General features: G+C 42.9%; 2 protein-coding genes across 3 annotated transcripts in view; one reads left to right on the top strand and one right to left on the bottom strand.

Annotated features, from left to right (window-relative positions):
- Positions 1 to 229: 229 nt before the first annotated feature.
- Positions 230 to 12438, bottom strand: tm2d1 (TM2 domain containing 1). 2 transcript variants are annotated; one of them, XM_040127777.1, is made up of 7 exons: positions 12254 to 12438; positions 10125 to 10198; positions 7930 to 8038; positions 6920 to 7011; positions 5014 to 5087; positions 2253 to 2406; positions 230 to 840 (listed from the first exon to the last, which is right to left on the bottom strand). In XM_040127777.1, the coding sequence occupies exons 1-6, from the start codon at positions 12385 to 12387 to the stop codon at positions 2296 to 2298; spliced, it is 594 nt and encodes a 197-aa protein (XP_039983711.1). In that variant the 5' UTR covers positions 12388 to 12438; the 3' UTR covers positions 230 to 840; positions 2253 to 2295. The 2 variants fall into 2 exon arrangements, with proteins under 2 accessions (XP_039983711.1, XP_039983710.1); XM_040127776.1 differs by having other exon boundaries at positions 2258 to 2406; positions 12254 to 12437.
- Positions 12439 to 14562: 2124 nt separating this feature from the next.
- Positions 14563 to 15793, top strand: part of patj (PATJ crumbs cell polarity complex component) — a 135015-nt gene continuing 133784 nt past the window's right edge. Inside the window, exons 1-2 of the mRNA XM_040128453.1 lie at positions 14563 to 15150; positions 15315 to 15493. Coding sequence (XP_039984387.1) covers positions 15129 to 15150; positions 15315 to 15493 — 201 coding nt within the window. The 5' untranslated portion in view covers positions 14563 to 15128. The remainder of the gene's footprint in view (positions 15151 to 15314; positions 15494 to 15793) is intronic.

Genomic DNA, 15793 nt, shown 5'->3' with positions numbered 1-15793 from the left:
GTTCTCCTCTACATCCACCGATGCTTATTCTTTTGCTTTTTTAAGCCAAGTTCATAGTGGAGCTTTAGAGAAACTAAATGAAGAGCAGAAGAGATGTGGGCTAGTTCGGGGAGCCAAGAGGAAAGAGGAGGAGTGTAACTGATGTTGGGAGAATTAGCAGTTTGTACCCCTCACCAAGTAAACACATGCTCAGCTTGTCAGCAACCAAGTAATGAGTGACAGTCCAATGTAGATTAACACGAAAAGAAACTTTATTTACAAAGTGAAGCTTCATGGAAAATCATCACAACTTAAAGACACAACAGCGGTGAATCATCACGATATATTCCACCAGATATCCTAATAAATACAACAAAAAAAGCCCACACACAGGAAACTGGACAGATGTGAAGACAGAAATGTGACCTAAGTGAGAAAATCAGTATGAAAGTTTCAATTGAACATCTGTTGCCTCCCGTACTCTTTCCAGAAAATGGAAAAAATTCTACTGGAGCAAAGTTTGATTTTGACAGAGATGAAGTGGAACTAAAGGCTGCTGGAAGGAAGGAGCTCAATCCAAAATCCGATGGATGATTTGGAAAACAATCAGCAGGAATGTGAGGCATTACAGTTTAACAGGCAGAAAAAAAAAACAGCGGAATGGCCCTTTAAATGCCTTCTGATCAGTCACGTTGACGCAGGTTCGGATAAATGTCGCTTTTAGCCTCAAATGAATCGTTCTTTGAGCGTTCTGTTTGTTGATGTACAGACTCAGTCGATCTCAGAGGAACAGAATAAATAGGGGAAATATCCTCGGCTCGCCAACGGTCTTCTCCGTCGTCACATGACGGATGGAGAGACCTAAAGACAGACAGAGAGAGAGAGAGGGTCATTTAATTATCACAGACTGATCCGCGCTCATCATATCAATACAGAAATCGGTCCGAGTCATTATCAGATCTGAAATGATCACTTCGTTTCGGTCTCAAACTACTTTGACGACGGAGCCGACACCTTCCATTAGCGCTCGGATCATCGGAACGTAATCGCAAATGTAAAGGCCTGTGTTATCACATCTACCTACGTCCATCAGAATTCAAAACTAAACGCTATTAAATCCAAACGGCTCGTTTTCTGCGGCCGACACTGACCAGGTCTGGTCACATGGCCAGAGCAGAAATATGCCTGTATTATGGGGAAGAAAAAAAAAAAAAGAGCCTGTAGGACAAACTGAAAGAATGTGATGTAATGTAAGCAAGGATATTAATAGGAAGTAATAAATTCAGTGGAAATACTCAAGAAATACAGAAAGACCAAAACAACAAACTGTAAAACTGCTCCAGATTTCACTCCAAAAACTGCTGCACTCCTAATGAGACCAAGTGAAACACGGTCACTTCTTTTGCTCCCTGAGAAACCTGCTGCCATTGACTTTACACCCTGATATTTGAGGACTCTGTCCCAGGACACCAAGTTCCACTTATTAGAAAATTCATGTCTGATGGTATTTTTCATTCTTTTCACGAGCGTCTGGCCCCCGAGGATGAGTTAACGTCGTTTCTGCCTCGCTCCGGTGCCAAGCGAGCAGCTGAGTCCCCGGGTGCGTAGTCGTCGGCGTCGCGGGGCCGCGCACTGCGCTTCTGGCGGCGGAGAGAGGAGGGCGACGGGGCGACTGCTCCCCCAGCCCCGCTTCGCACCCCGGCCCGGCCTGTTACACGGCCTCGCCTTCATCTCTACGGCAGATCCCAGAACGCTTCCACACCTTCAGTAGCTTAGTTCACCGATAGGTCGACAAGGCAGCGACAGGTCAAGCTGATAGTTAATTTTAAGAATAATAAAACAAGTGCTGAATATTCACACAGTTCGTCAGGTTCCAAATGTTCCTACTTTCCCGCGTTCGAACCAATATTTTAAATAAAAAGAGCCGTAATCAAGAGGAAGTCATCTTAGTTGATGCTCTGGCACCTTCTGTGTTTATTTGGCTGCATTTGCCCGACCTGTGTGTGTGTGTGTGTGTGTGTGTGTGTGTGTGTGTGTGTGTGTGTGTGTGTGTGTGTGTTTGTGTGTGTGTGTGTATGTAAACTATACGTAACACAGCCAGTGGAGTAGCGGCCACTCCACGTCTCTGTGGAGAATCTGTTGTTTGGGATGCAGGAAAAAATCCATAATAGCAAAATCTAAAAACAGTTTTGAAGATTCGGTGACGAGCCGATTAAATCTAAAGATGCAGCCCGACAACAAAACAAAGAAAAGAAGAAAGTTTGATTCTTCACTCCACCAGTGTTCCTGTCTGAGCGCGGCCATGTCCAGGTGTGTTCACAGAGACAGGTGAGGCTTCCTGTAGGTCTGGTTGGTGATGGAGAGGCGGGTCAGCCGGGCGCCGTAATAATCCACAATGTAGTTTGATCCGTCTGCTGGACCCACAATCTGCAGGAGGACACACAACACACGGCAACAGGTAATGTTTAATGCACTAACATGTCGAGGAATGCACTGCTGAGCCGGACCTGAACCTTCGGGGGTTTAACTTTGGCTCTGACGAAGTTCTATGTTTTCAGTTTCCCTACATTTGTCTGGTTTATAGCATCAACAGCCAACAAGGAGGAAAAGCAAAACACTCCGCACTGTTCTGACCTTATTCGGAAACAGAAATGGAAAAGAATTTTCCACCGAAATCAACACTGCGAGTCTGGTGTGGCACTGTGAGGTTCTCAGTGAAACCCGCTGATTCTTTTTATTTGTTCTCATCCTCTGACTCGGGAAACTGAATGAGTTGGGATCAGTTTCTTTTGGGGCTGAAATACGGGACCTTTATTTTAAATTTAGTTTCCTACTGTGGGACATTTGCAAATTTGACTTCCCGTGTGTGATGAGCTCCGAAAAGTAATATTTTTTTTTCCTATTGCGCGGAAACAAGATCATTGACAAACGTTCATCCCCGGCGTATTTTAATGGACGCCAGGCTTATCCGACTGAAGGACCACGTCAGAGCTCACCTACACGCCATCTGACTCTGACTGTGATCCGACTGCTTCGTTCCAACGAATCATCTGAGCTGGACTGTGCCGTGGACGGTATTTGTGTCTGCGGGAGCGACGAGATGTTCTTATTACAACAGTCCTGGTCTACTGAGCTCTGATAAACCTCCAAGTCTTGACGGGCTCTCGAGCAGTTGGAAATATGTCACACAAGTAGGCGCCTGACAACTCGATAATGCTGTGAGTGTGGTTGTGTGGACGGACCCAATACGCTGTATCAGCTCACTTCTTTCCACATAGCACGGCCCTTATTTCATTTCAAAGTTTTATATCCTATTTCACAACCTCCACTATCGTCTGTAAATAGATTTCATTCTAGTTTTGCGTTATTTCATTATTTTTTCCAACATACATGGGGCATTCTTCCCAGTCAAGTAAAGGCTTACCAAAAAAAAAAAAAAAAAGATGTCATGCTCAAATGTGGCTGCTTGTCGAACCCTGATCTGAGGGTTATTGAGGGCACCTGTCCCAAACTTCTCATTAGATAAATAACTTGTGTGTACGAGGTTTTGATCGATCAAATGTTGGAAAATAGTGAGAAATGCCCGTTACGGGTTCCCACAACCCCAAGTGACGTCATCAGTTGCCTTATTTTGTCTCACCAGCGTCCAAACCCCAAGATACTCAGTTTACCACGGTACAGACCTATAAAAAACAGAAATATTCATATTTGACAAGTCAGAACAGATTAAAATGACTCTAACGATTAGTTTAATTTTGTGGGCCATTTAAAAACTTAAAATTTTGTTCCCACGGGGTGAAAATATAAAACCTCAGGGACTTTGAGGCTTTGATCACACTGCACCTAACGATTACATTAACTGCCGTCACACCTGTTCTTCTCGTGAACAGAGAAGTTTAAAAATCTGCGACCCGTCAAACGTTACCGTCGACACGCATCATGTTCAGGTTTAAAGGGGCCGTTAGTCCGACCGTCTATCCATCCATCGCTGGTCCCCTTCACACCGTCCTGTGATGGATTTCCAGCCTCTATTATCTAAAACACTTCAACGGGAAGGAGTGATTCGTCCCTTCACCTCCCGTTTCCCTCGCTCCATCCGTCTGCCTCCGTTCTCTCACAGTCCATTAGAAACCTCCGGAAGCATCACTCATCCTGAGGACCTCTGAGAGACGCAGCTCTGCACGATGGATGGGCGTCAATAATAATCAGCAGGCCGATGCCTGTTTATTCATCGGCCTCGCCGGTCCTCCCCCCAACCGGGCAGTTAGCTGCTAAAATACGAGGCCCCGTCGCCGCGTGCTACGCTGAAATGGACCCTCCGGGAAACAAGGAACTCTTCATCACAGGTGTCAGTATTAAAGAGGACACGAAACAGGAACCTGAGAGCTTCTGTGTGTGAGGAGCAAACATACACCGGATGCGGAGGCTAAAGAGTTCATGAGTTTAAATCACTGCTCTCTGATCAGTTTGTACACAGTCAGGAATTTCTAAACTCAACAGTTATTTTTGTTATTGATTAATCTGCTGATTTTCCTTTTTTTTTTTGGATTAATCATTTGAAATATCAGGGGACGTCTTTGATTAATCATTTGAAAATATCAGGAGACGTCTTCAAATGTCTGGTTTGGATCAATTCACACTGATACGTGACAAAGAGAAGCAGCAAATCAGCTGCAATCAGAAAAGATTTGGCTTCTTTTTCTATTTTCGCTTGAAGAATGACTGAAACGATGAATCAATTAACAAAATACCAATCATTCTTCTGTTGATCAACTAATCAGTTCAGCTCCACTTAAACTATTAACTGATTATCAAAATAGTTGCTATTTCATTTTGTTTTTAATTGATTAATCGTTGCAGCTCTTAAAGTTTGTGGAACTTGTGGCTGGTTGCCACATTTCTGTAGGATGAAACCTGAGAGAGATCAGACACGCAATGACCGGAGCGCTGTCTGTTCACAGACTGTACCCGTAGTAGTGTTGACCAGTACCCGACCAGTACCCGACCAGTTACCCGACTGGGGTTGGGACTCACCTGCATGGCGATCAGTATGAAGTCGATCAGGGTTCCGATTCCACAGAAACCGACGGTACAGAACTTCAGCAGTCCTGAGAGGGAGAGAGAATTAAAGAAAGAGTTTAACCAGGTTTCATGGACTCACAGGGTCAAATACTGTATCACAACTTCATTTTCCATGGTTATAATCACAGACTGACTCAGAGTGGCCTAGTGGTTAAGACGCACACCGTATCTCCGATAATTAATTGTAGAAAATTAATTCTGGTAATCGAGAGATCGTTTAAGCCAATTTCAAGCAAAAACACCAAAAATCCTTTGGATACGTGTCACACGTGAGGATCTCGCTATTCTCGGATTTTTTAAATTTTAATCCAAATAATCCAAATAGTCTCAGCGCTGCACGTCATCCCTGTCTGTCTCTGTCGGCATCTTTGCTGTAAAACTTCCTAGTAAAGGTAAACTGGCGCAAAAAATGAAAAAAAAATTAAATCCAGAACATAAGGAACTTGGCGGGTGTGATGAAGGAAAAACGAAGAAAACCAAAACTGAAACTCTCAAAATACTGATTTGTGGTCTTGAACTGATAAATCGCAAACGTCAGTGAACATTCAGCGTCGGGCCTAAAGCTCCACTTTTACACAGGAAATAAAAAAATCTAATGTGCAGATTTTCATGATACGTGTGGATCCCGTTCCTGCTCCTCAGAGGATAAATCATTTTCCATGACTGTTCCTCAGGCGCCACCCTCAGGACAAACTTTACGTTTTCAGCTCAGACTGTAAGAAAAGATGAATCCTCAGGACGTTGTACTTTCATATCGTGTCTGTAATTAACTTTGGAGCCTGTAGGGGACGCTAACTGGACTCTACACTGTTAAATCTCATTATCTAGTTCTTTAAGTTCTTTGTGTTTGTTTGTTCTGTAACAAAGCTGCCATTAACATGATTTTTTTTTTTTTTTTTAAAGGAATAAATCTGATTTGGCTCGGCTCGGCTCGGCTTGGCTTGGCTCGGCCCGGGCCGACCTGTGCCAAATCAGGCCAGGTGTTCGTCAGTGCAGCTGTCCTCCATCCAAACCTCCCCCCCGGTACCACACACACACACACACACATACACACACACAGCCTTTCAGCCTTTGTCGTGTTGCAGGTGTCTCATTAAAGGGAGGAAGAGAAGGGGGCTCAGTCTGCTGATAATAGCTCGTCCTTGTTGTGGTAATCATAACTGTTATTCTTTGGGTTATTATGCTCTATTGTGTGTAGATCAGTGACAAAAAAGACTAATTGAATTCGGTTTGAATTTAGGCTGGAGAAACCTAAAATGTGGAGACATTTAAAGGGCAACGCCGCCCACTTTCATCAGCACATTCAGGGTTTCTGAGAGTTCAGCTCCAGGAGGAGGAATCACGTTCAACACCGGCAGCAGCTGAAAGGAGTGTTTTCAGCTGCTGTACCTCTAATGTCCACCGGATCTTACTGTGATTACACCCTGACTGTAAAACTCATGTCACAAGTTAAATGACTGCCGTGAGTCAAGGAAGTGCCGTGGCCAGCTGTCATCTGCTCTTTCTGGCTGAAAATAACATTGTTGTGTTTGCTGTAAGTAGATTTCACATGGTGCAAAAAACAAAATGATGACTGACTATGGTTTATTGCCCAGCTAAGATCATTACATCTGGCCTGAAACGAGGAAACCTGTGTCGACTCCAGGGGTTGTGACCGACACAACTTCACTTCTTCTAATGTGAGTCTGAAAATTACTGAGCAGCGGAGCTTTGTTTGCTCGACAGCATGTGTCTGACCTGACAATAACCTCCATCCATCCTGCCCTCGAGGTCAAAGACTGGTAAAGACTCTGTGTGTGTGTGCGTGTGCGCGTGTGTGTGTGTGTGTGTGTGCACGCGTGTGTGTGTGCGTGTTTACCTAGAGCAGGATATCCCAGGTAGAAGCGATCCGCTCCGAGCCAGCCCAGAAACAGAGATAGAGCCACAGCTACTTTGTAGGAATAACCACTCCTGAGAGAAAATAGACAATTATTACTCTATGACTAATCAATATGACCATAACAGTTATACAGGGTTTCTGCAGGGGCCACCAAATTAAATTTAAGACTTTTTAAGACCTTTTTAATATCAGAGAGAATGTAATTCAATATATTTTCACGGTCGAAGACTGATGGAAAATAAATAAGGCCTGAAACGATTTATTAAGTTCAAGATTTTACCAACATTTATATCACATTTGTGTCAGGACTTCCCAGCTGTATATAACAATAATGACACCTAGTAATATAATAGAATCAACTGATGTGACCTGGGCCCTTGTGTGGATTACTGAACAGGCCTACAGAGCAAGGGGCCAGGGGGCCGGGGAGCCGGGGGCCCGGGGGCTCAGAGCCTCTGCACGAAGCCACTGTTTATATTTCTTGGTTCAGAGTCACAGAGCTCAGTTCAAAGACACAATGTGTCACGTAATGTCCACAAAACTAGACTGAAAGAGACCTCTAGTCTCTTTCAGTCTAGAGGTCCTATGCAGGAGGGGTGGGGGCCTTTTACTTGTCCAGGGGTCCGTTAAGATTAAGATTAAGTTCTTTGCTAAAATTGACACTTGTCCGCTCTGAGTGCATGAGCCTCCTCACAACTGTGTCCTAATGCTACTGTCTACAGCAAGAAAAGCAAGAGAAGACTTCTGATACCTTCTAAGGCCTTTTTTGAGGGAACTGAGCTCAGTGTTTTTCAGATTATCATCATCGATCAAAACAATCACGATGAGCATAATTTCTCTCATAACTGCATTTCTCAAAAAACTGTTAAAAAGCTCTGCAGTGAAGTAACAAAAATCTGATCATTCAACCCTGAAGCCGAGAGTCTACTCTCTCTACAGGAAGCTTTTGCTGTGTGTGTGTGTGTGTGTGAGTGTGAGAGAGCACTCACACGTTCCTGCAGGAGATGGTTTTGTTGAAGCCCACCTCCTTCCCGCTGAACTTGAACTCCGTCCCGTTAGAGAGCCGACAGCTGATGTTCGGAGCTGGGAGGCACTCCACTGAAAACAGACACACACACACACACACACACACACACACACACACACACACACACACACACACACACACACACACACACTATGTCAGTCGGTCAGAGGAAAAGAAGCTGGTTTGCAGACAGATTTCCTATCAATATTTTTTTTCAAACTGCTTTATTTTTCTTTCATATAATATTTTAATGCCATTTATGTCTCATGTAAAGCACTTAGAATCAGGGCTAAAAATTAGGATTATTTTCATTGTGGATAAATCTGCCGATTATTTTCGATTAACGGTTTAGTCTATGAAAAAATAGTGGAAAATGCCCAGAACGGCTCCCAAAGCGTCTTTTATCCAACCAAGAGTCCACTAAACCAAAAAAATAGTTCATTTACTATCATATATGAAACAAACAAGCAGAAAGTCCTTACTTTTCAGAAGCTGGACCCGTAGATATCTGGCATTTTTGCTTGAAAAACGACTCAACGATTAGTCATTTATCAGAATAGTTGCCAAATATTTTTTGTCCATCGACTAATTAATTTTGATAAACTGACCACTTGTGGCAGCTCCACTTTAAATTGCTTTGTTGTTGAACAGTGTTAAATAAATACAATAAACCTGCCTTTCCTAATCATTTCATTTTGTTCTTCAGGCTCTGAGCTTCAGCTCATTCACTCCGACATAAAATAATGATTCTACATTAAAGAACCAAGTCTCGGCTTTAATTTGAGCAGGTTTACGTCGTTATTGAAAGAACCGTGTGGGAGACGGAGCTCTTTAAACACTCGGGGCCCAAAGTTAAGGGACTCAAAAGTAATTGGACAGATACGCATGAAGTTAAACTAAATGATCGTATTTAATATTTAGCGTAAAATCCTTTGCAGTCAGTGACTTTCTGAAGTCTTTGACCCACAGACGTCAGCAGACTCTTTGTATCTTCCCTGGTGACGCTCTCCCAGAGCTTCACTGCAGCCTCCTTCAGATCTCGTTGTTGTGGGCTCTCTGCGCCTATAGTCTGGTCTTCACCGAGCGGACTGTGATCAGCCGGACTGAGATCAGGTGACTGACTCGGCCAGTCGGGGATAATCCACCCCTTCACCCTGAAAAGCTCTGTGGTTGCTTTGGCCGTACGTTTGGGATCGTTGTTGTTTGCTCCCGTGAACCTCCGCGCTCATCCTGTTCCGTCAGCATACCAGAACCGCCGTGTTTGACAGATGAGGTGGTGGCTTTGGGTCACGAGCTGTTCTTTTGCTTCTCAGCAGTTTCCTCTTCCCATCATTTAGACAGAGGCTGATTTTTTGTTTCTTCGGTCCATAGAACTCTGATCCAGAACTCTGCCGGTTTCTCATTGACAGTTTTCGTCAACTGCTGTCTGGCCTTCCTGTGTTTCTTCACCATGTCAAGGACTTTCTGCTCATCCACAGGTCCGGAGCTCCTCCATCTACCTGCTCGTTTTGCATTTTCTAGTTTCCCCGTGAACACCTGCTTTTGTAGAAATGACCCAACGGTTGATTTTGGCAAACCAACTACCTTTGACATCTCTCTGATAGACTTTTGCTTTTTTTCCGAGCCTCATTATCTTCTTCAGCTCGTCACTCCTCATACTGACAGACAGCTCCACCTCGGTCTAAATGGAAACTCTCAGCTCTGAGCCACGTCTGAGCTCTTTGGAGCATGAACCAGCGTTGAAACGACACACAGCTGCTCAACAAACATTAGTAACCGAGTGTCCAATTACAATTGCAGTTTGGGCCCCGAGTGTTTAAAGAGCTCCGTCTCCCACACGGTTCTTTCAATAACGACGTAAACCTGCTCAAATTAAAGCTGAGACTTGGTTCTTTAATGTAGAATCATTATTTTATGTCAGATTGAATGAGCTGAAGCTCAGAGCCTGAAGAACAAAATAAAAATGGGTAACTGTCCAAATACTTACAGTCTGAACTCTATATTACTACCAACTGTATTGTATGCTGTTTCATGTAGTCCACGACAATATCATACTGTATCATATGTATGAAATACGTTGGATTCTTCAGCAGAAAATTAACATCAAGATCATCGCAACTGTCCAAAAATGTCCACGTCGTGTCCTGACGCCCTCACCCAAGGCAGTGGTGTCCCTGCAGTTCTCCGGCTCCTGAGTGACTTCATCAATCTTTGGATCATTGCAGAGATACATGAGCAGAGTGAAGGAGTCCGAACTGGCAGCTGACTGGTTCAACATTAGCACAGAATAAACTAACAGCAGGTACAGTTTAATCATCCAAAATGTCAGCAGCAGGAGTAATTAAACATGTCCCCCCTGGTCTGCTGACTTTTCACTGTGATTGTATCTGTTTTTAGCTTTGAGGCTCCCACCAGACAGAGGCACAGACGTTTCAAACGCTGCTCCACAACTCGGAATAAACTACAAAATCCTCCTCACGAGCCACAAGACCGTCAGAAACTCAACTCTTCCCTACTCAAGTCATCTTCTCCACCACCTCAGATTCTTGCCCATTCTCCTGGACAAAGCTCTGACTACACCAAAACAAAACTAGGGACATTTGATTTACTATCATCATTATTATTAGGCGTCCGAGCAGCTAAGCTACTGGAACTCTATTGTTTTTGTTCTTTCTTCTCCTTCTTCTTCTTATAATAAATTGCTTGCGCAGCAAAAAGCACAAGACCTAAAAACCCCGAAACTGGCCCATGGGTTGCAACTTCCACCTACTACTCAGGCACAAAAACACGACTGTCCTCAAGGTGGCGCTCCAATAATAAACTTTACATTTCCGCAACTATCTCGAAAACGGCTTGGCCAGAGTTAAAAATATTTCCTCATTTTTATTTTTCGCTTCATCTGCACTCTTTCTGAAAATGTCAAACTTTACGACCTTTTCTCCATTATTTAAAAAAAACTATTTTTGACACCTTCTCCGTAACCGCTGGACCAAATGTCGCGAAACCTGTTCAGGATCATCTTCAGACTTTCCTGATCTTAAGTTGTTGAGCAAATTTTGAAACGTCACACCGTTTTGACATTATATATTTTAAACATGTGTCTTCATGTTCGGTTTTACAAAAATGTCCATAAATCAAAATTGGCTTAAGCCATCGCAGCCACACTCGGTGCGTGTGTTCAGTTTTGGGGTATTCTGCCACTAAGGGGCGCCCCCAGAATTTTCAAACAAAATGGCTTTGTCTGTCACTTATCACTAAAATAGAATAATACAGACATTTTTTAGAAAAATGAAGGAAAAGTAAAAATAAATAATTTAAAACAACTTAACTGTTATTACTCAGTTGTGAATGCCGAACATTTTAAGTACCAGTGCACAGATCATTATCATAGCCACTGAGCAAGAACATGTACTCAAGTACTATTGGTACAAGTATTTCCATTTTCTGCTACTTTATTACTTATATAGAGTAAAATACTTTGTCTTTTACTCCACTACAATTACACGTTTGTCTGACAGCTTCAGCTACTTTTCAAATTAACAAATATGAGCCTTTAAAAAACGATTAAACACTGTTAAAGATTCCCACCCGTTTTGGTGGGAACCACTGGTTTCTAGTTTGGGCCCCTTGTGACATTACATTTGTCTGAGTTCTTTCCCTTTTCTCACATGGTTTTATTTGAGTAACTGTTCAAGGATCCAAGAGGTTAAAGGATTCCACAGTAGAGAAACAAATTGAAAACAGGTGTGTGTGCGTTTTTTTCTTTTCTTTTTCCTATTTATCATCTCACAACCCCTCAGATTTATCTGTGGACCCTTTGGAGGGGCCCCTAATTAATAATGTCATATATAACATAATTAATAATAATAATAATAAATAATATATAGTACAGAGGTCATTTCACTGCAGAACTTTGGATACTTTAAGTACACTTAGCTGATAACACTTTTGTGCTTTTACTGGAGTAGAACTAGGAACTTTTACTTGTAACAGAGTACTTTTAGATTACTGTATTAGTACTTTTACTTAGGCAAAAGATCTGAATACTTCTACTACTCAGATACCGAGTCGTGTCCTGCCAGATCACAAAGACTTCCCTTATGTTTCGTAACGTCAATAAACACAATAACTGCAGAATTTCACTGGTATTTATGAATATTTATGATGTTTTAGCTGCTGACTGGTTCACTAAGCCTCGGTAAGCTAACAGTCGCTAGCGGCCACCTTGGGGTAAATTATCTCCCTCTAAATGAGCGTTAAGTTGACAAACATGAATTAAAGGATATTGTCCGAGTCTTAGGTTTTCGCAGCTTTGCACGTCTTCAGTCAGAACCACCTTTAACTGGGAGTAAATACAGTAAAATAGGAGGCTCCACATCCCGGAGCATAAACAAACCAGCCGTCTCCGGGAGCTCGCCATGTCTGAAGCCGACTCTGTCACGTGACTGAAAGCCGCCTTCAGGACGCTCCAAAAAGTGGCAAATTCGAGTTCTGTAGGACGGAACTCTGCACTGGAGACGACCCCAAAACTGTCAAAAACAACGTTGCAAGGTTAAATTGCATTATCTTGCTTCGTTTGAAAATATATATTCGTAATTTTATGGCTAAAAATAAACAAGACAGATTTTACCATTTTTTTCTGTATCTATTGTTATATGCAGTTTAATAATCATCTGTTCACTGTTAATATGATGTTAATGTTACTGAAGACTTTGCTGTTTGAATGACTGCAGATGAGTGAAAATAAAATTATACTTTTTAAACAGTGTCGAATACGTCAGGTGCATTCTAATAATATATGTAATACAACTCTGTTTAAAAGTGTCTTTTAATCTCTTCTAGAAACTCACTTTTATAGAATAGCATTTTCTTCAGTTGTAACTATTTCTGCATTCGGTTTTGGTCTTATTATTACTCTTATATTCCGTGTTGTACTTTTAATTCTTCTTGTAATCTAATTAATTTAGGATTTTTAATATCTGATCTGTCGGTTTGACTGTTTAACACTTTGTAACTCTGTTTAGAAATGTGTTATATAAGTATTATTATTATTATTATTAGTAGTAGTAGTAGTAGCAGTAGTATTGGTAGTATGGATATTATTATTGGCTAACTCAATAAAAGCAACTCAGAAAACAAATATGGCTTCAAAACCTTATGGTACATGGATTGTTGAGTGAATAGTTTTGTAATATAGATGCATAGGAACATATAAGTTTTGATAATATTTACATCAGCCACTTGTCAAGTGCACATTCGTTCCCCTCTACTTTTTCTTTTATTTATAACCAAAGATATGGAGCCTGGTTCCCACCAAAATAACGATTTACTTTTGCAGTAATATTATTAAATGATCATGAATGATTTAAAAAAAATGTTGGACAGTAATTGGATTAATTACATTTATTACTAAAGTCAAAGTTAAAAGCTTTGCATAAAGCGAGTAAGAGGACCTTGAGTTTAGATTGTTTTGCTTCAGTGTCATGAATGAACTTTCCAACTCAAAAAATAATTCAGATTGTTCAGCTTCTCTTAGTTTTTGTTTTGTTTTTTGTTTGTGTTATTTCACTGATTTGTGGCTCTAACGTCTATTACTTTAGCTCTTTTTGTTATGACTTAGAAGTCATGTATAAATCATCAAAAAAAACAAAAACAAAATAACTAAAATAAAAAAACTTTATTGAACTGACAAAAACAGGAAAATCAGACAATCGTTCAAACAGCAGCATCGGGGTTGCAACATCAAGCGGAAACGGTACAGAAGAGTAAATTCAATTAATAACCGTAAAATATGCGCAGCAAAGAAGTGACCAAACATCACTGCGTCTTCGCGGTGTCTTTTTTCTGTGTTTTGGTTACAGACGTTTGAGAGATGCATAAAAAATGTCCCACATCGGTTGAACTCGTTAAACGCGAGCTGGCCGTTGTATTTTCGACAGCACCCGAACGCCGCATTAAAGCGACACTGGTGCCGAACTGGACCCAGTAAGATGTGAGTTTCACACCAGTTCAAAACCCCTCCGGATCGCTCTGTTTTCCGTGAATTCGCCGTTGACTGGCCGCTACATCCTCCGACTCTTTGTCCCGCCGGAAACCTACCGAGACTAGATTCTTTTCAGACGCTGATAAGGAGCTAAGTTAGCATGCTAGCGGCTAGCCGACTTGTAGCGGACAGTTGTGTTGCTGTGAAGTTGTGAAGCTGACGGAGCAGAAGTTGCTCTAATGCGGTTTCGGTGAAGCTAACGGGTCGGGAGAACCGGGGAAGTTCAGCTCGGTGTCGTCGCTGAGGGGACGAGGTGTGGTTTTGAGATGTCGCGGCTGGTCGGAGCGTTTTTCCCCTGTTTTTAAAAGTTTGATGCACCTGTCGCGAGTTGAACCTGCCGATGGTTCCCGACGGATTTTTGACGGTTTACAGGCTCCTGTTTAAAACCCGCTCTTCAAATACAAACAACATACAAACTGGCGGGTTGTTTATTGATTAAATTCCATATTTCGTTCCACCCCTCCCCTCTGAGCTGTTTCACTTCCTGCTTTCTCAGGTGAGCTCACAGGTGAGCCCCCCCGAGCACACCATCACTGATTTAACGGAGTGAGTGGGGCCTTCAGACTGGTTTCTGTCTTGTTACGTGATGTGAAGGTCGGGGAACGCTGTGCCGTGTGGTGTGTGTGTGTTTTCCCCCCCGTACGCGCTGATAAACCGGCCCTGCCGAGCGAACAGTCTGATAACGAGCCTCTCGCCTGAGATACAGGCACAGACACCTGAACGCAGCACGGAGAGGGCCGGTCCGCACCGCCACAAACGAGCTTGAGCACAAGTTCGAGTTTGACGGATCAGGAAAAGCGAGATTGAAAACAAACACAGGCTCCTCTTTCAGACCCCCAGACTGGAAGAGACTCGAGAACAACTGGGCTCGGTTGTGCGTCTCTTTGCGGTGGTTTTATGTCTCTCAGTTGTCGTTTCTTAACATTTCTTGTCAGAAAGTCAACCAGTGAACCATTATAGTGCTGATAACGTTGACCCCTTCATGTTTTAACTTGCTTCAGCTTGTGTTTGAAATAAATGTGAAATAATGTTATTCTCCGCTCTTTGTTCAGATTGATCCAGAGGGACAGACAGAGACAGACAGACAGAGACAGACAGAGAGAGAGAGAGGGGCGACGATGTTTGAAAATGTCCCAACAGGTAAACTCTCAGCTGTCCCACGTGGAAGTAGTTTTTGTTTGTGTCTACACTGTCAGGCTGTTGACTTCTTCACTCTATGTTTACGTACACCGTGGTGGTTGCTTCTATGTTATGAGTTCTGTGTGTGTGTGTGTGTGTGTGTGTGTGTGTGTGTGTGTCTTCAGTGTCCTCAGCGGAGCGTCAGCAGGTACTGGGAGCTCTGGACCGTCTGCACTCCAAACTGGTCCAGAGGGAAGAGTGGACCCACAGTGACACCCTGGGGAACCTGAGGGAGACCCTCCAGAGTCCACTATTCAACCACATCCTGACCCTGCAGCATTCCATCAAACAGCTCCGAAACCAGGTGAGGAACCCCTTTAACCTGCGGTGCTCGCCCGGAAAGCTCGGAGACCAGATCGCAACCGAACCAGCAGAGCTTATACACACTTTCTCACTGAGACACTTTCCCTGACACGGGTCATAAAATCCTCGCCCGCTGTCACAAACTGAAACCATGAGACTCCTCTTCCCCCTGCAGCAGTCCTTAAAAAAACTCCTGATCCAGGTTTGGCGCGCTCTCATCCGTAAGCACCATTTCAGTCAGCTCAGATACTATATGGCGTACAACGGCAACCTAAGACCTCATGGTCCTGCGCTGTATGAA

Source organism: Xiphias gladius, chromosome 6 (assembly GCF_016859285.1).
Source record: "Xiphias gladius isolate SHS-SW01 ecotype Sanya breed wild chromosome 6, ASM1685928v1, whole genome shotgun sequence".
In the NCBI taxonomy this organism is placed as follows: domain Eukaryota; kingdom Metazoa; phylum Chordata; class Actinopteri; order Istiophoriformes; family Xiphiidae; genus Xiphias; species Xiphias gladius.
This window is presented reverse-complemented; position numbering and strand designations above follow the sequence as displayed.